Here is a 20,361-nt window from a genome sequence, read left to right on the forward strand (position 1 = left end):
GGGAGAAGGAGAAGGTGGTGCCCGGAGAGGGCCACGTGACCAGCAGACCGGCCGCCATTTTGTCCTGCGGTGGCTGGTATTTAGAGCGGGTTGCGCGCTCAGTGGCGGATCCGCGGCTGTCGAAGGAGGTGCTGGGGGAATCCGCAGCAGAAGCAGCTCCGCCGCCGACGCCGCCCCTGCTCCGAGCGGGATCCACGCCGACGCCAGCAGCCACCCCCGCTGCTGTTTTAGCTACGCCATTTTGCTGCTGCCCTCCTTTCCCCCCCCCCGAAGGGAAGAAGACGCGGCGGTTCTTAAGGGATAAGGAGTCCTTCCCGCCAGCCCCGCTGCTGCTGCTGCTGCTTCTTGCCGCCGCCGCCGCCCATATCTCCGTGGAGCCCGGTCCCAGCGTCGCCGTCCTTCCCCTTTTCTCTCACGCACCCCCCCACACACACACACGTCGCGGTCCGGGCCGGGCTCCTTGCAAACGCCGCAATGTCGTCGCCCTCGACCAGCGCCGTGCCCGAGTACTCCTCCTTCTTCGCCGTCATGGGCGCCTCGGCTGCCATGGTCTTCAGCGGTGAGGCACTGGGGTAGACTGCCATGGCGGGTGGGGGCTCTGCGGGCCACCGGGGAGGCTCTTCCCAGGGCCTAGCCCGTCTGGGCGGCGGGGGGGGAGGACGACGGAGAGAGAAAGAGAAGCCGGCCTCGCCTCCCCCCAGGGTGGCTCTGCACCAGTGGCCACTTCTGGACGCCCCTCCATGGCACCCCCTGGGCGCCCATTGCGTTGCATGGACTTGGGGGGGGTGGAGGGTGGGATAGGGGCAATGCAGGGGCCCGTTTCGATTCGGCTTTAAGCCCTGAGCCTCTCTCTCTCTCTTTCTGGTGGGCTCTTCCCAAGGATTTACCCTCCCTACTTATTTATTTTAAATCGACCCTGAAGCCTCCCTGCCTCCCCAGGCAGCAGCCCAGTCACGGTCCTGGACGGAGGTTGCTTGGGGAGGGGGAGGCTTCCCTACTGCGCCCTCCCTTCTCTGTCCCGACGCTGCTTCATTCGTTGTGTAATCCCAGGAATGCCTCTTTCCCTGCCCTTTTTTTTTGTCACGGAATGGGGGGGGCTGTGGAAAGGAGATGGGGTGCTGGCGCTTCCGGCTCCCCCGCCCTTGACACCCCCCAGTTGGTTGGGTGAAGGAATCATTGAGGAAGATCTGCGCCACCCAAGACGCTGAAGAGGCTTTGCAAAAAATCGCTTCCTTAGGCAACCTGGTTTCTAACCAGCTTGAAGGACTGCTACCATCCTGGGCCCCAGGAGCACCCACCCGCTGAGCCTTAAATCTGCCAGCCTGGAGCCTTTTTATTGTAAGGCAATGCAGGTGCCCTTCTTTGCCCCAGTCCTGGGGCTTGGCTCAGGGTAGTTTTTGCCTTCCTCCTCCTCCACTTTCCACCCACCCAGTGGCTGCAGGGATGTTCCTGCCTGATGACGAGGAAGCCAGGCAGTGCGGGGGCGAAATCCCAGTCCAGCTGGAGCCCAGCCGGCTCCTCCTGTCACTTTCGTTGCTGCTCCTCCTGCTACCACCACCTCCCTTGATTCCCCGAGCTTTTCTGTGGCTTCCCAGGTCTCTCGGATAGCTCCTACCAGCTGGCTCATCCGGGTTTTTGGTTGGGGGGGGGAAGGGAAGGTAAAAATGCTGCTGCAACGCAAAGGGGCAGCGAGAGTGATGTCATAAGGGATGAACATTAGCTGGTGGAGGAGCCCTGGCTGGCCATGTGATTACAAGGAGCAGGGAGGGTCAGATTGCTGTTGCTGTCTCTGCTGCTTCCCTGCCTGCCCTGGGTAGGACTGACTGAATAAAGCACAGTCTGTGTTATCCCCATGCAGCCTGTCCATCTCTTCCAGGACAGTTGAGCCTGCAACATCTCCCGTCTGGCGCCTGGAAGTGCATTTTTATTTTTGTGCATGATGCCAGTCTTCCTCCCTGTCCACTGGTACCAAAGCATAACTTATATCTGGATAGGTTATACCATGCAACTTGGCCTTTCTTTATGAGTTTGATGAAAGCATTGGGTTTAGCTCTGGAACAGAATAATAATGAAGTCCCAGAAGAAGCCTGCCCGACACAAAGAATTTCCTAATAGCGCCATTCTTAGTTGTGGTTTGGGCATATCAGCTGAATTTCACCGTGTTAACCAGCATTGCTTAAGCAGAACGTACTTGTGAAATGTTGCTCACAAGAGCCAGCATTCATTTTGAGCATTACGTTCCTGAGAAAGGAATGTGTGGCACAGTGAACTGGTGGATGAATGTTCAATATTTTGAATTGAGAATTGCATGGTGTGGTAGAGTGTGTGGAGGAGTCTGATCCCCATGAATTCTTCACATTAAACTCTTACAAATCTTATCCAAGAGGTCACAGTCGGGTGTTGAGAACCCTTGTTGACCTTTGTAGTCTAAACATTGTACACAACAGTAGTCAAATTACCTTTGATCTGCTTAAAAGCTCTGTCAGAGCTGTAATTTACTCGGCTAACCCTGTGAAGAGTCCTCTGATGGCTCAGCAATGTTGCCAGTGCTAATTGCAGAATCAAAAATGTTTAAGAGGGAAATGTAATAAATATTGCTGCTATTGTACACCTACAGCAGTGGTTCCTAGCCTTAGGTAACCCAGGCATTCTTAGACGTCAACTCCCAGAACCCCACCCGGCAGAGCTAGCGGTGAAGGCTTCTGGGAATTGCAGTCCAAAAGCACCTGGATTACTCAAGGTTGGGAACCACTGTTTTACATTCATAGCCAGAATGGTGTGCCAGATAAAGTAGGATAGGACGCAGTAGACCAGGGGTTCTAAATCTCACTAAATTGTGGAAATTTAACTGCAGGCAGCTCTGTAAACTGCTAAAATGTCTCGTGTGTCTTAAAAATCCTTGTTGGAGCACCGCAAGTTGGGTGTAGTTGATGGCAAATAGCTTAGGTTTGCAGCAGTCTTCCCTGTGCCCACCAGGAATGTCAGGCTACTTCTCCTACTATACCTACTCAGTATTGTTTAGTCATTAAGTCGTGTCTGACTCTTTGTGACCTCATGGACCAGAGCACGCCAGGCCCTGCTTTCTTCCACTGCCTCCCAGAGTTGGGTCAAATTCATGTTGGTCTCTTCAATGACCCTGTCCAACCATTTTGTCCTCTGTCATCCCCTTCTCTTGCCTTCGCTCCTTCCGAACATCAGGGTCTTTTCCAGGGAGTCTTCTCTTCTCATGAGATGGCCAAAGTATTGAAGCCTCAGCTTCAGGATCTGTCCTTCCAGTGAGCACTCAGGGTTGATTTCCTTCAAAATGGATAGGTATGTTCTGTGCACTCCAGGGGACTCTAGAGTCTCCTCCAGCATCACAATTCAAAAGCATCCATTCTTCAGTGGTCTGCCTTCTTTAGGGTGCAGCTCTCACTTCCATACATTGCTACTGGAAAAACCATAGCTTTTACTATGCGGACCTTTGTCAGCAAGGTAATGTCTCTGCTTTTTAAGATGCTGTCTAGGTTTGTCATTGCTTTCCTCCCAAGAAGCAGGCATCTTTTAATTTCGTGACTGCTGTCCCCATCTGCACTGCTCATGGAGCCCAAGAAAGTAAAATCTGTCACTGCCTCCATATCTTCCCCTTCTATTTGCCAGGAGGTGATGGGACCAATGGCCATGATCTTAGTTTTTTTTTTTATGTTGAGCTTCAGACCGTTTTTTTGCACTCTCCTCTTTCACCCTTGTTAAGAGGTTTCTTAATTCCTCCTCACTTTCTGCCATCAGAGTGGTATCATCTGCACATCAGGTTGTTGATATTTCTTCCGGCAATCTTAATTCTGATTTGGGATTCCTCCAGTCCGGCCTTTCGCGTGATGCATTCTGCATCTAAATTAAATAAGCAGGGAGACAATATACAGCCTTGTCATACTCCTTTCCCAATTTTGAACCAATCAGTTGTTCCATGTCCAGTTCTAACTGTTGCTTCCTGTCCCATGTACAGTATAGGTTTCTCAGGAGTTAGATACAGTGGCCAGGCACTCCCATTTCTTTAAGGACATGCCATAGTTTGTTGTGGTCCACATAGTCAAAGGCTTTTGATTAGTCAATGTAGCAGAAGTAGATGTTTTTCTGGAACTCTCTGGCTTTCTCTATAATCCAGCACATATTAGCAATTTGGTCTCTAGTTCCTCTGCCCTTTTGAAATCCAGCTTGTCCTTCTGGGAGTTCCCGGTCCACATACTGCTGAAGCCTGTCTTGGAGGATTTTGAGCAGCAGTGGCCAAAATGTCTGGGTGTGGTGGAAGTTTTAGGGAAGCAACAGGATGGGTAAAATTGCCAGAGAACCATGTAAATAATGTATGCTGAGATATGAGTGTCTCTTTAAATTTATTTGAGACTCTGCAGTGCTCTGTCTTGCAAGATCCTAGAGGTGCTGTTTTCCATATAAAATTCAGCTATGCCGAAACACAACCAGTATGACGTATTACAGAAACTGATGAAGTAGGACTCCTGAAAACCTGGATTTGAATCCCTACTTTGCCTCGGAAACGCCACTCCTTAAATAGCTTGCCTTGAACGTTAGGGTTGCTGTGAACTGATCGATGCCACATATCGCAGGCAAAGCAGAACCAAATATTTCTACCATACTCGCCGCATTTCATCTTGTTTTATGGTTGTTGTATGGTGTTCAGTGGTAGTTACATTTTATCTTCGTGACTCTGAGATAGCTGGTCCAAGCCCAGGATCACCATGCTGTTTTCATAACTGTGGAAATTATAACTTGAGTCATAACAATGCTAACCTAGAAAGGCTGGAAATGGCTGACATAGTCCTAGGAAGGTGGGTTTTCTGCTATTTTATTTAATTCATTGGGCACCTGCATAGGGTCTTTAGTTGCAGTCTTCATTTCTGCATTGGCAGCTACATAGATGGAAGACCTTGGGTTTTTCTGAGGGTAGCTTACACCTTCAGCCAGCCCTGCTCTGTGGCTGTGCTAAATGTGGCTGATACCTATTGAAGGCCTGCAACACCAGGAGAGCAACAGATTGCTTTGCTCTAGAAAATGCTTTAAAATATTTTGGCTTAGATATGATTCGTTATGTGTCATCAAGTTGTAACTGACTTACATTAAAGCCCTATTAGGGGCACTGTAAGTGAGATATTTAAGTCGTGGTTTTACCAGTTTCACTCCCTTGGTGAGTTTCCATGGCTGAGTGGGGATTTGAACCCAGTTCTCCTTAGTCCGTCACTCTATCCACTGTACCACAATCTTCATTTGATATGTGGGTGTTCCTAATCCAGAAAACTAATGTGCAAAGAAATTTTATAGAAAAGAGAACTTGGAGATGTGTAATTTAAAAGTATGAATGCGGAGTAGCTGTTTCAGCAATACAGTCTGCTAAAACAGCAAATGGAAGACTAGTTCAGCCTGTGATATACCAGCACCCCTTTGGTCATGTAGTAGTAGTTGTTGTTAACTGATTCGGAGTAGGTTTTCAATCGATTAATGAGAAAGGGTCAAAGCTTGTTTTTGTAGGCTTTCCACTAGATCAGGTCAGTTTGCTGGCTGAACACCTGGCATTTTTGTCCAGTTGGGAACAACCCAAAGTGTGGAGTAGAGCAGTGTGCATATGTTGAAAAGTGATGCATAGGACTTCTGTTCAGTGCCGACTGTCCCAGAACTGTTTTGAGTGTGCATGCAGAATTCTTCATAATCAAATCTATTCTGGACGAAAGGTGGTTCGTAGAGTATGTACACAGTCACCTGTGGCTGACATCAATTGCTAATTCAGAGCAGAGGACAGGTAGCTTGTCTCCTAGTGGCAGCCATCCCAGTCACAAACCAGTGTCTTGATTTGGATAACTTAAATGTGTGTAGAATTGTCATTGAGCATGGTCCTGGCACAACCTAAGCAATAAGACTGCATCATGTGGCTCTTTGTGATCTGGGCAAGATCAGCCTGCGACCATCGTATTCAAGTCTCTTTCTGTGCTAGCTGGCTGGATACAGACAATGTGTTGTATAAACACCCATGGCGTAGCCCTGTATGTATTAACTCTTGGTGATAGTAAACAGCTCATAGAGCCTGTTCTGGTCATAACTGGCCAACCTTGGGATACAGTGGTCCCAGCATCACAGAATTGTGACCTTGAAAGCGATCAGCTCTATTTAGCAGGACCTACTCAACGACTGTTCTCCAACCCCCAGGAAGCGGTTTGTGGAGTTTTTCTGATTCATTCGCTGTCTGGATGATTATCACATGCTGTGCTGTGACTCTCTAATTTTTCCATGTAATACAGATTCTCAAGATATTCCCCAGGCCTGAAGGAAATGGGGAAATGATTTAAAAAATATCCACATACAGATCAATACTAGTTTAATTTCTTGCTCGAGATATTAGTGATGGATGAAAAGCATACTTAACACAGTTAGGCAACCTGGGTTTTTTTTTAAATCCACTCTGTGTGCTTGATAGATACACACTAGGAATCTTCAGAATGTTGAAAGCAGATATCTTTTGTAATTCTATACAGGCTGGTAAGTAAAATGTGATGTACAACTATCACTCAGCAAAGAGAGTCCAACTAAAGTGTACATAGCTCTATATGAACAGCTCGCCTTTTACTCCCACTGTGTCTTTGTGAGGCTACTCTGAAAAGGCAGAAGCTGAGGAAATGGCTGCTTCTGATACCTGATATCTGACTGCAGTACAGATAATGTTTCAGTAAAAACAACATTGAATTTGCAAGCTAGTCATTTATTTCTAGCTGTGGTGTTTTTTATTTACTGTAATTGTACAGCTTGCCATCAGTAATTGCTTTGAATGGCTTAGCCCAGTCACTCAGATAACCAAGTTAGCCATAGCGTGTTAATACTCACATAGTCTAGTAGACCAGAAACAAAAAGGTGTGATTTCATGTTGGAGCCAGTTTACCTGGAAGTTGTGTTTAAAAATCTGATGATATTAAGTATAGAAACAGCTGCTCTCGTATCTGTTGATCATAGAGAACAACTGCAGCAGATAGGAGATGTCTGTAGTTTGACTTTGGCCATATTATTTTTGGGTTTTCCTAGGCAACTTTATAACTGTGAGGTCTACTTATCTCCTTTTAAACAAAGGCAGGTCTGAGTACAAGTCTGGTGTATACCCATCCAAAGAACGCAATATACTTTCAGACATATAGCCCTCTATTTAATAGTTCTAAGCCCATAACGAGAGGCTGACTTAGTCCTCCTAACTTTTCCTTCCCTGGTATTTTCAGTACTATCCAAACTTACATATATGTATTTACTGATATCCCCGGTAAAATAAATTTGAATGACGTGGTTTACCTGCATAAGGCAAATTGGTCTAAACTCTTACTTCAGTTGGTCTGTCATGGCTATGTTCATTCTGGTTGTGAAATACAGAAATAAATGTGGGAAGCCATTTGGATAGAAGAAACTTCCTGATATTTAAGGTTGGGCAACCAAGAACTTATTATTTGGCAACGTGAAGGGAAATTGAGTGGTGTCTCATAAGGCACATGATGGGTGAGGCACCCACCGGTCATGGAGTACCAGAATATCCAAGTCATAAAAGAATAAAAACACTCTCTTTGTTGACCTCTATGAAGTATATGCTTGGTCCTTGAGGCAAATCTTACTACTGTAGGCATCTTCATATCTAGAAAAATAGACGCTCTTTAATACCTATCCAGTGGATCCGATTATCACCTGTGAACGAATAGCAAAGTGACTAATACTATTTGTATCAGTGGCATTGACTCTTCAAAATCCTATTCAGTAGCCTTGTCACCCACCTGCAACTTAATTGTCAGAAACGAAGTCATGTTTCAGTGCTCAGTTGGATACTTAAGTTGTTTTCGTTGCCGTTCCAGGTTTTGCCCTGGAATCAAATAAGTAGCAGATACTATATCACAGACTGGGGAGCTTCTGCTATAGAATGACAGGTCTAAGGCATTGCAAACATTCATAAAGATTGAGCTTTTCTAGGAGACTATAACTGGTAAGAAGAGGTCAGTTTATGTTGTCAGCCGCCCAGAGTAGACTTACGTATGTCTAGCTGGGCGGCATATAAATGCAATAAATAAATAAAAAATAAATAAATTCAAATCATCATGCTCCTTTAGGATTTTAAAGAAAAATGCTGTAATAAGGACTGATCTTTTACATCAATTTCCTAATAGCAGAAGACTTTGTTCTTGAGGAAGTGTGGTATAGTAAAATGTAACCAGTTGGGCTCTTAAGGTGAAATCCCTACGTGGTTTCCTTTTTCCTTCTGTCCTACAGACTGTCTTGGTTGGCCTCTTTATTCTGCAAAGAAATGTACGTTACTAGTCATTCTAGCAACTCTTGCTTTAGCATCTGTGAACAGGACATATTCCTTGTTTGAGCCTGGAGGGTGGGCCATCTCCTGAATCATTTACATAAATATGTTGAATCTAAAATGTTGGTTTTATCTTGTGTGTGTGATCTTGATTATGCAACAAAAGATGTTTCAAAAAGCTTGACAGCTATATTTTTCATGAAAATGTGTTCACTTTTCAACCTAAGGTGGCATCTGCTTCTCTTCTCCTTGATAGATCTAGATAGTGGCTCAAAAGCTTTGTGGGTAGCCTTGTTAGACAACTAAAATAATTTCTTTCTGAAAAGTAGACTAATAGGATGTACAGAAGTGCTTCGTTTAATATGTGATGAATCTGGACAGTCCTGTCTCAAACATTCTTAAGCCAAGGCTCTATGCTTGCTGGAGCATTTTTCTAGGTCATGGATAGCCAGGTGATAGTTCTGTCAAAAATCAATATTGCTACACAAAAGATTGCAAAAGGTTGTAACTTGGGGGATGGGTTGAAAACCTCCCACCCACTCTATTCCTGCATGAAAAGCATACAAGTCAATGCTAAAGAGCCATCTACCCATTAGGAGGCAAGCTGATCCATTCTGGGTCCACCATATTATCTGTGAGTTTCAGAATCTCCATTTTAGAAATGCAAACAGGAAGATCCTCTAAGTGGCTGTGAACTGGGAAGCTCTATCTCTAATTGTGTAACCTTTCTCCTCAGCGCCCATACAGCAGACATCCTTCCACAGTCATGCACACTCGGTTCTAATAGTGTCGCAATATTGCAGTAAAGTTCAACTAAGCTGAGTATGAGGACACAGTTGCTGGTGACCTCCCTGCAGTGACCTCAGACTGAGTCTTCTCTAACTGCTCTTTATTTGGAATATCCAGGGGAGATCTTGGTTTTGGTGGGGAGCAAGAGGTTCACCTGTCTCTTGCCTTCTGTTTGATACCAGCAGCTTAATCTACTGTATTTCCCATTGCTGACCGCCTGTTACAGTCTGCAAATGCTGAATGAGATAAGGAGGATCCATGGTGGTGTCGCTCTATCCTGGGCTGAGGATCGGCTTCTTGCTCCACTCAAAGATCACATAAATGCTGCTGTTTGGGTCCATTTTTGTGAATTTGTCCGAAGACAAACCCTACGTCCAAGTCATAATGAAACCATTCTGCAGGCATTTCAAGAAGAATGATTACCCAAACAAGCAAACCAACCAGTTGTTAACATCTTTTTATTACTCATAGGAGGTTCAAAAATCAGTAGTTTTACTAGATACTGTTGGCTTGGTTCATTGTTGTGAATTTGCCCAAGAACAAAATCTGCATAATGAAACCATTCTACAGCTATTTCAAGAGAAGTAATTAAACAGAAGTGCAGGTGAGAAACCAAAATCTGTTTTCACTGCCTGACAGTGTGCAGCCGTATGGAGACCAGCTCTGTAGAAAGGGAAGGTTCACTATAGTTGGACGTTTATGATGCTCCCAGCCCCTGTAACGGAGTCAGTTTTTAAATCGGTCCTGTCTTGGATGGTCCAGCCAGTAGCCCTTCCAGCCCTGCTTTGTAGCCTTAAATATCTATGAAACATGATGCATTGAATATCACTTAGATGTGTGCATTTTTAATTAATGGCCCTGTTGTTCCCAGGATGCTTTATGCTTGCATGTGATAAAGCTGGTTAGTCACCCATATACATATGTGAATCAGCATGACCACCTGGAAGAAAACAGGTTGTTTGCGTGTAGCTGTAGCTCTTGATTTTGCATGTCTGTGAATTCCTACAACCCACCTTCCTCCCCTCCCATGTGTTACATCACCTAATAATGAAAACCCTTTTGCGTTCAGCTGCTGTATGTTGGAAAAAGAACTTGGAGGAAGGATGAATACCAGATCTAGATATATGAAACATTGGGATTGTTTCCCAAAAACTTTGCTAAATTCGGGAAGTTTCCGATAAACTATGTACAGTGGTGCCTTGCTTGACGATTAGTTTTTTGCGATCACTAAACAATGATTCAATTGGGTTTTTCCGTTTCACGACGATCTGTTCCCTGCTTTGGGAACCAATTTTTCGCTTAACGGCGATCAAAAACAGCTGATCGTCGGGTTTCAAAATGGCTCCCCACTGTGCTTTAGGATGGATTCCTCGCATTACAGGCACCGGAAAATGGCTGCCCTATGGAGGATCTTCGCTGGACGCTGAGGTATTTCGCCCATTGGAACGCATTGAACCGGTTTTCAATGCATTTCAATGAGCTTTTTTGTTTCGCTTGACGAGGATTTCGCTTAACAGCGATTTGAACAGAACAAATTATCCTCGTCAAGCGAGGCACCACTGTATAGGGGCAGAATAATGTCCGTGAATTTATAGTCAACCAGTTGAAGTAGCCCAGTTCAAGAGAAGCAATCTATATACCACGTGTAAATAGATAATTGTTAAGAAAGTATTAGTCACTTCATTCTTAAGCCCTGCTCTGTTTAGAGACCACTGTCTTGTTGTTGGTAATTGCTGGGTAAATGTGGCAGAGAAGTCATAAACAGGGCAAGAAAGCAGCAGTTATTGATATTCAAATGTCATGTGCTAGGTAGGATAATGTGTCTGTTAGGAGCTAAAGAATCATATGTACTGAAAGATGATTCTGTATTTCCCAAGTGGCAACCACCGGATGCAAGCAGCTTGGGAAGGGATATTGAAACAGCCGTTTACAATGGGGTAGAGCATTCTGTTGGTATGGAGAGAGGGGATTAAATCCACCAGGGGCATGAAAGCCTAAAGGAGTTTAGTGGATGTCATCCATAACTTACTAAACATTTAAACAAGATTGCTTTTTAAGTTGAAACACGATGCATTGCTTGTTAGAGAATTCATGTTTTACTTTTTTTCTAGACATGTGACTGTGGTCTAAAGGCTAGTTGTGCAAACAAGTTGGTGTGTGTGTGTGTGTGTGTTTGAGAGAGAGATCCACATCTATGCAAGGGCCCTAGGGCTTCAAAAGAAGTTAAAGGTGCAGAAAATGTTGGATTATTTGCTATTAAAGATATTTCAAATAAATGCTGAGAATTGTTGGCTCAAAAAGAAAGGACCACCAGAGTATCCACAGCCATGTAGAATACTCAGTAAGCAGTGGAGGTGAACAAAAAAAGAAGTCAGCAAGTAATACTGTATATATAAAGAAGTAACCCAATATACATCTACTATAAAAATACCAGACTTAAAACCACCTATTTGCTATGCACAGCTTAATTAAAAAATGGAGAGCTTCTGTGTAAAAAATGTAACATAAACTTTACTAAACATACCAAAAAGAGGTTGCTGGTAAAACAGAACAAAATGATTTAGCTTCAGGAGAAAAAAAAATTAAATCGAAGAACAAGCAGGCAAATCAAGGTAAAGGCAAGATAGCAGCAGATACAACACACAGCAACTACTACTTCTGCTGTCTACTAGCATCTGGTCAAAAGGTAGGTAAGGCTTTCCCTTATACCCAGAGAAAGTAAAAAGAAGAAGAACAGGTGTCTCTACTACTGTAATAGCCTGAAACATGGTAGAAAAAAAAAGAGCCAGGCTATTAAAGGAAAAGGTACATGCTTGGCTGCATTGCATTGTAGGGGGGGGGGGGAAATGAACAGAAAACATATTTTATGTTGGGCAGGGCAAAGTGAGCCCTTAATGGCCAAATATGGCTTCAGCAGTCCCCATTTTCAAAGTGGGTTTTTGTCGAAACAGTATTGCCAAAAGTCAGCTTGTGTTTTCTAGGAGGTCTGAGAGCATTTATGATGTGTCTCCCCTATTTCAAGCTTTTTGGGGTGTGTTGGGCGTGTGCTTTTTTTTCCAAGCTGGAAATCCACAGGGTGCAGTTGCTCATTGCAGAGAATGTTAGAGAACTTTTTCAGTTAAAAAATATTTTTTAAAAAATTAGATAGCAGTGACTGTAACCCTTGTGTGAGAGGAAAAAAGTTATAGTTAGGCTTACGCAGTGCAGTAGGTAGGCTTCACTTTAAAAAGTGACGTCAAAATAGCTGACTTGATAACTGAGCAGACGTAGTTAGGTATGGGCCAAGTAAGACATGACATGTCCTAAACTGTTGTGCCAAGATAGAGGAACCAATTTACACAGAAGTACTGACTGGATCTCAGTGACCACTTAAGTCACTGGGTCCCTAGTATAAAGCTCAAAGTGCCGTTTTGGGCCAGACGTATGGGTAAAAATGAGCCATATGGGTAAAAATGGTTGTTGCAGAAACCTGCAAAAGCAGTTCATGTTACATTGGGCATGTGGGTTAATATTGGTGCGGAGACAGTTAAGATAGAAATGCATTGTTTTGCATTAATGTATGTTCTGTTAAAGTCACAGCTGTTGCCAGATGTTCAGATTTCTGATGCAACTTCAATTCCTAATGTAAGATACAGTGCTGTCTCTTGTACAGAACGGCAGTGAACTTGGAGGATACAGGCAATTATATATTGAACTTGCAGAAGGCTACATAGTCACATGCTGCAGGGGCTTTTGATCACTGTTAGACTTGTATTTGCATAAGGAATGCTGATATATGCTTTTAGTATGTAAAAAGAGAACTGAAACACTGCATAGCTTATCCTTTTGGACTGTGAAAGTGTCTGAAGAGGCATATTCTCTCAGTTTATGAATGTTCCTCAGTGAAGAAAATTTAGCAATTTCTAGCATAGTGTTTTGAAACAAAAAGTGGTGCCCTTCATTTAGAAAGGTACTGTGTCTTCAGTGTCCTCAAAAAGTGCCATGTGAACCCAACTGTGGTTGAGCACTGGAGACATTTTACAATGTTCCGCAGGTAAAACAAGCTAAGAGGGGCAGCATTCTTAGAATAAATCTCAGCCTGTTCAGTGTAAAACCTCAGGTTTCAGCGGATTTTTTTTCTGGTTCTAATTTCCTGTATTTCCTAGCTTATCAATTAAAGTGGTTTACCACAACTACAAACGGTCTGGAATAAACCAATTTATGGCACACGAAACTCTAGAGAGCACTAAATGTGTGTTGACCGAGGATAGGACTTTTCAGATAATTTTTGGATTGCAGTTCTCAGAATTCCCCCAGGCAAATTCTGGAAGTTGCAGCTGGAAAACAAAGTCCCAGAATGTAGCTTTCGTTGCCTACACAAGGGCCTCCATCACTGTTAATTAGCCTTTCAAGAAGAAGGAATCTTTCCCAGTGTTGCGTGGGAGTGGCAAGGCTCTATGGAAGCGGCAAGGGTTAATAGGACAGGTAGCTTTGCTGCCCATTAGGCTCTATAGAGCAGTGGTCTCCAACCTTGGGCCTTGAACTACAACTCCCAGAAGCCTTCACCATCACCTCTGCTGGCCAGGATTTCTGGGGGTTGAAGTCCAAGAACATCTGGAGGCCCAAGGTTGGGGACCACTGTTCTATAGAGGGCACCTCTCAAAAATCTCCTCAGTGATTGTGGATGGCAGCATATTTACAGCTCTCAAAACTGTTGCATGAAATTGAGCCATAAATCAAGCCGTGAAAACCATCACCATTTGCCTCAAATACAACTTTGTCGTCCACCAATATAAGAGGGTGGTATCTAATGTCTCACTTGGGGAACAAGCAGGGACATGTGTTTGCTATGGGGCTGGTTAAATTTTAGGGAAGCTGTATCAAGCATCTGGAAGGGATCACCTTGAAGTAACAGGCTTCACTGACATGTTTAAGAGACTGAGCTAGATATTTGTCTTGTAAAATGATGAGATGTCTTAATAAGAATGTTGTTTGCTCTCGGGAATGAACTTCCACTCTAGGATCTTGGTAATCTCCATGCACCCAGTGAAAGGCATGGATTGCTTTAAACTCTTGTTATGTAGTTGCCCAACCTATGCTGTAGTTCAAACACATAAATTATCTATTGTTTAAACAGTAACTTTACTCAGTGCTTCTGTCAATTTCATTTGTAATCTGCCTGTTGCGGCACCTAAACTAGGAAGCAATATCTTAAAAATTAGAGGGTGGAGGTGGTACACAGTTATATATCCTCTCTGAAGCCTTTCAGATAAAGCTGTATTGTACTGTGTAGCAAACCTACCTGGTTATGTTTTCTCTTACAGTTTATTAGGCTCAGTGAAGAGAACCCACATGAGTCGAATCTACATAAATAAAAGCAAGCAACTATACTTAACCAAATTGTTAAAATCATGTTGGTAGACTATTAAATTAGACGGTCTACATTAACTCCACCTTAAAAAAGACTGCTTTGAAGATACCGTTGTTACTCAAGGGCTGTATTAATCAAAATAATTTAGGCAATTCTTGATTGTTGGAATTATTTGGATTGAACTTGCAGATGGTTTTTAATAATGAACAGAGGTGAGCCAAGCCACTGCTTTGGCCAACGGCCGCATAGCTGATCTGCAGTTTGGTGCCCCAGCCTGTCCGGCGTGTGCCCACTCAGAAGCAGTTCCCTGGCATCTCTGCCCCACATCTTCTAGGCTGGTGGTCCCCAACCATGGACTGTGCATGCAGGGGTGTGGCATGCTCCCACGAGGTGTGATAGGGGTCACGATTGGGCGTGGCGTGCTCATGCGCGGGAGGCATGGCGGGCTCGTGTGGAGGCATAGCAAGCTCACGCAGGGGGGCAGGAGATCTGTATCCACAGCCTGGTCCTGCCTAGGCCACAGACCGGTGCCGGGTCACAGAGGTTGGGGACCCCTGTTCTAGGCACTGCCTCTGACTTAGGTGCCTACCAAATAATAATGAACTTCAGTTGGTACATTTCAAGATTTCAACATTTCAGAAGTATTCAGAAGTTGCAGGTTCATTCCTTTTTCCCTTTTTCTTTTTGTTTGTTTGTTTTGGTAGTACAATTTGTCTTGTGATTGGAAAGACTTATCCATGTGCTTTTCTTTATTTTCCAGCCTTGGGAGCAGCATATGGCACAGCAAAGAGTGGCACAGGTATTGCAGCGATGTCAGTCATGAGGCCGGAGCTGATCATGAAGTCCATCATTCCTGTGGTCATGGCGGGTATTATAGCAATCTATGGTTTGGTCGTGGCAGTCCTTATTGCCAACTCTCTCACAGCTGATATCACACTATTCAGGTAAGTGTTTTTTCTTCTTCTAAGAGTAAATCAGAATGTAGAGCTGTTTTGAATAGAAACAAATTGTATACCTGCCAGGGCAGATTTGATTTAAATCAAAATGAGTATTTTATTTTAAATGAATCCAATTTAAATTGATATGATACATGTATGTGTGCACACATACAAGATTTTTAAAATTTAAACTGGATTTTATTTTAAAAATAAAATGATTACTGACTAGTGATTTTAAATCAATTTGATTTAAATCAAATCTGCCCTGATACCAGCTGCTGGTTTTTAGTATATCCAGATAACCAACAGAATTCTGTTCTCAGTTAGTTGAAATGGAAGTCCTGAACTACACAGTATATAACAAATCCAAGTAGGTCTGACCAATTGCTATGTGTGGGTGAAGAGTAATGCCATATTAATGCCATTTAGAGAGAAGCTGCTATATAGTTCTTGTACGTATGCTGCTCATAACAAATATAAGTGGAACAGCAGAGACATTAATGTCTTTGTAGACAACAGAGGGGCTTAATCAATACAGAGTTTGGGGCCTACCCTTAAACATTGGATTTCAGTTTTGCACAAGGGTGGGAAGCCAAAGAAACTAGGGACTACAGTTTCCAGAATTCATGCTGTGTGGAGCTGATGGAAGTTGTAGACCCGAGGTTCCTTGCTCTTAGAAAGAAGCACTGCGTTTTGCGAACCAAAATGGTGCAACATGAGGAAACAAATATTTGTAGCTTACATTTCTAGTCTAATAATTTTTTAAAAAAACGTTTGCCTTAATTGGGAACAACAGTTAGGATCCAAAGTGATGCTTATTTACTTAATTCCCTTCACTGTATCTCTATCTCATCTTTCCTTCAAAGAGCTAAGGGTGGCACATATGGGCCTCCTCACCATTGTTGACCTCTCAGTCACTCGGTGACTTAGGTTAGGCTGAGAGACTGTGCCTAATGTTAAATTATTTATCGAGCTTCATGGCTCATTTCGTTGCACCCACTTGTGAGCGCAATGACAAATAAATTTCTTATGTCTTATGTCTTAAAACACAGACACTACACACTACAGACTGTCAAATACATATAAATATTAGTGAATGTTTAAACCTTCTATTAGAAATACAAAGTTGCATGTAGTGTTTGGCCTAGTAGTGACTTCAAGGTTTGGAATAAGAATCTTTTCTTGACTTTGCCTGGAGATGTCAGTAATGGAACCAGGGGGATTCGGAGTGCAGAGTGGTCGTTGTAGAAGAGGTGGCCATGTTAGCCTATGTCGGACAAAATATCGGGCAAAATCCAGAGGGAAAAAATAACAATTTTAAAAAGACAAAAACCTTGTGCCACCTTAAAGACTATATTTTAGTATGAGCTTTTGTGGACTAAGTCCATTTCTTCAGACATATGGAATAAAACAAATTAAGAGTCTGGGGTGTATGGCTATAGATCTAGTGAATTAAGTAAATTCCTGCACATGAGATGTAACCCCACAGCCCAGACTAATTAATGTTTTACTTGCGAACTCTGCATATCATTCTATTCCATCTGTCCAAAGGAGGTGGATTTGATCCAGAAAAACTCATATTAAAATAAAATAGTTAATTTTTAAGGTGTCAAAAGGTGTTTTTGTCTTTATCTTTTTGTTGTTCATTTTTCTGTAGGATTTTTTCTATGTACCTAAATGTGTGACTTGCCACATGCTTTGTGAGGCTGAGGATGCCTGGAGTTATAATTTGAACAACAAGCCATCATTCAGCCTCCCGAACTGCTTTTCAACAAATTTCCAATAACAGTTTGTCGTGCAGCTGTGTCGTTGCACTATTGTTGAAAATGCAACAGCCAAAACAGCCCTGCTTGGTTTGTAGAGTTGATTTAAGGATCCTGGCAAACAGGTTTTGTATTTTGTCGCTTTTTCTACCAAGCTGCTGTGTTTAGTTTGATAAGGCAAAAGACTTAAATTTGTAATAGTCTTCTTACATGTAGTGCAATAGTTAAGCCATGAATTATTCAAATACTTAATTTGAAACATACCTGTAAACTAATCCCCTTGCTGCTACACTAGACGAACAGGCAGAGATACTGTCTTGGTGCTTGAGGTGGGCCAAAACCCAATCAATTTTAAACTTTCATGAGAGGTTGTAACGAGCCTGTGGTTGACTGATTTATCATGTCATCCTCTAAGGAAATAACCTGCCATGACTGCCTGAACTACAGCAGAGCTAGTCTTAATTGTAGTTCCTTAATGAAAAATAATAACTTTAGGATTAAAACAAAGGTCCTGTAAAAAGATTCTGGTTGTAAGTTATATAACCATCTAATAATCCACTTGGGATAGGGGTGTTTATTGCTAACGAAATGCAGTTTGTTGCCTATAACAAAATCTTCCTGTTCTTAGATGCTTCTGCCACAGCACACTGCACTCTTTTTCTCAACGGTCTCAAAAGCATTTACTCCTGGAGACATATAATCTCTTGACTATATGTTTATATACACATTTAGCTTGTTTCTTTAAGGAGAGGCAGGATGGAAACAGTGCAGAGTGATGAACTACCTGCCTTACGAAGTCTCCATCTAATAGTGGGCTTTCTTTGTTGAATGGTTTTTTAAAGGGGCCCTGTAATTAAATGGACCATCTTGGCAAACAACTAGAATTTCTGTCTTTCAACAAAAGCATTATGGTGTTATTCCATGGTTATATGTGGAACTGTCTAGTAACGTTCTGGCACTAGAGTCCATGAGAGATAGAGTGTGGATTGAAGGCGTAATAGACTGGGCTGTTTTCAAGGCTTTGACCAGGGTGGGCAAATAGGACTGAAAATGTTTGTGGTCTGCCCTGCAATTTCCAGAATCCCTCAACTCTCACCCATCCAACTAGGACGGGTGAGAATTGTGAGCCAGAAAACACTGGCAAAAAACACAGTAGCTCACCCTGGTGTAGATCTGAGAATTACAGTTTGACTGGTCAAAAAGGTACATTAGAATGCTCCTTCATAGACCAGTATTCACTCGATGAAACCAGCTTTAGAGGAAAACATTACTACAGGATTGCAATTAGGTTGTTTGACACTAAACATCTCTCCCTTTTTTTTCCCTTCCAGGAGCTTCCTCCAGCTGGGTGCTGGCCTGAGTGTAGGCCTCAGTGGGCTGGCTGCTGGTTTTGCGATCGGCATTGTGGGCGATGCAGGTGTACGAGGGACAGCACAGCAGCCTAGGTTATTTGTGGGCATGATTCTGATCTTGATCTTTGCTGAAGTCTTGGGTCTCTATGGCCTCATTGTTGCCCTTATCCTTTCCACAAAGTAAAAAAAAAATACAAAACAAAAATCACCACAAAGTATGATGAAACAAAAACCTTAAGCTCCAGAATGAAAATGGTCTCTCCACAATGTGTACAGTTGTCATCAGTTTGGTAGTTGATCTCTTGTAAATGCGCAATGTATGTTAGTGACTCGTCTGTCCTGTGTGTACTTCAATATTAAATACTGGATGAGCTGCTTCAAGCCATCCTAGCAAGGCTTGGGGGAAGCTCATGCATAATTTTCCATCCATTTTGCCATTAGAGTACTTTATGTATAAATATGAATTAGAAATGGTAACTTTTTTCTCTTCACTGGATGTTTTATTTATAAGACTTGACATGTTCATACATATGGAGCAAGAGTTTTCAATTTCCCATGCTATATATATTAATCTCATATTATAGGTAGATTAATACACTGTGGGGTTAATTGTAAGTGCAGAGAAATCCTTGGATGTACTTTGATTCTCAAAGATTGCTGTCGTGTTCTGGTATTGGAGTGTGAGACTGTTTGTGTTTATACAAATAACAGCAAAATGTCTGAGACACTCCTGTGTTCCCAGTAGTAAAAACTGTATGCTCCGGCATCAAAGTTGTGCACCCAGCGTTGGGTTTCGCAGTTATACATTTCCAGATAATAAAATTTCCTCCACTACATCATTTTAATGACATTTCTCTTGATGAGATCCGTTGGAGAGGTGGGCAGTTACAACACTTGAGTGTTCATGCATGCAATTTGCAAGCTAGTCTAACTTGGTCAATGCGACACAAGGGTAGCAATTAAGAGTATGGCTTCCAGTTGTAATTCTCCAAGCTTCCCTTTCCGTAAGGACTTGTAGCTGAACAGAGTCCAAAACATCCATATGCACTGCATTTCAGTGGTGAAGGAGATACTGGCTGATATCAGTGGACTTCCTCTAGTTGCAGCTTACTGCTAGATTTCAGCTGTTGTGTCTGTATTCTGCCATTTGTCCCTTTCAGTTACTTTGATTTGACAGGGGGGGGAGGAATTAGACTTCTACCTCCATGTGATTTTAAAATAACTAGTAGTGCCAATGTGTTTACCCAAATATCAATGCTAAATATTAAAATGATTGAATGAGCATTATATAAGAAATGCAAAGGATGCAAGAATAAGCAAAGCCACAGAAATAAAACATTGTGTAAAACAGAGCATAGAAAGTAGGATGCAGGAGCTGAAATAAAGCAATTTTTTTCCTGTCCCTCCTGCCACTCCTTCCTGCTGGGCCTCACTGGTGCATCCTAAGAAGAATGAATCAGAGTGACCCGTCTCTGCGTTACATTGAGACATCTCCAGCAACTTGGGCCACTGAGAAGCGGGTGACTCATTTGCTCCTTCGCTGCAGAACCTTTGCAGCCTCACAAATCGCACTAGAGAGAATTGCTCCCACCTTGCCAATGATGTTTTTGCTCAGATCTGCTTGTGTTGGGCACACCAGGGGTTATGACACGTCAGTCTTAGCAGTATCTAATCAAGAAAGAAAAAAGGCTGGAGATGATTTCCTAGTGAAGAGAACACTCCCCAGCTTTTAAGAGGTACTTGAACAGATTGCCTTGTTTTGATATTTCATTGAAGCTACGTATACTGCAGAATGAGTCAGTCATGCAGAGGAGAAAAGAGGGAGGGAGAAACAGACAAAAAAAGGGGGGGAGGG

The 20,361-nt window shown here is 43.0% G+C and overlaps 1 protein-coding gene across 1 annotated transcript; it reads left to right on the forward strand.

Moving 5' to 3' along the window:
* Nucleotides 1-43: 43 nt before the first annotated feature.
* Nucleotides 44-19,345, forward strand: ATP6V0C (ATPase H+ transporting V0 subunit c). Its single transcript, XM_020813109.3, has 3 exons — nucleotides 44-559; nucleotides 15,214-15,397; nucleotides 18,486-19,345. The coding sequence occupies exons 1-3, from the start codon at nucleotides 475-477 to the stop codon at nucleotides 18,688-18,690; spliced, it is 474 nt and encodes a 157-aa protein (XP_020668768.3). The 5' UTR covers nucleotides 44-474; the 3' UTR covers nucleotides 18,691-19,345.
* The last annotated feature ends 1,016 nt before the right edge of the window (nucleotides 19,346-20,361 follow it).

This window comes from Pogona vitticeps, chromosome 13 (genome assembly GCF_051106095.1).
Source record: "Pogona vitticeps strain Pit_001003342236 chromosome 13, PviZW2.1, whole genome shotgun sequence".
NCBI lineage: Eukaryota > Metazoa > Chordata > Lepidosauria > Squamata > Agamidae > Pogona > Pogona vitticeps.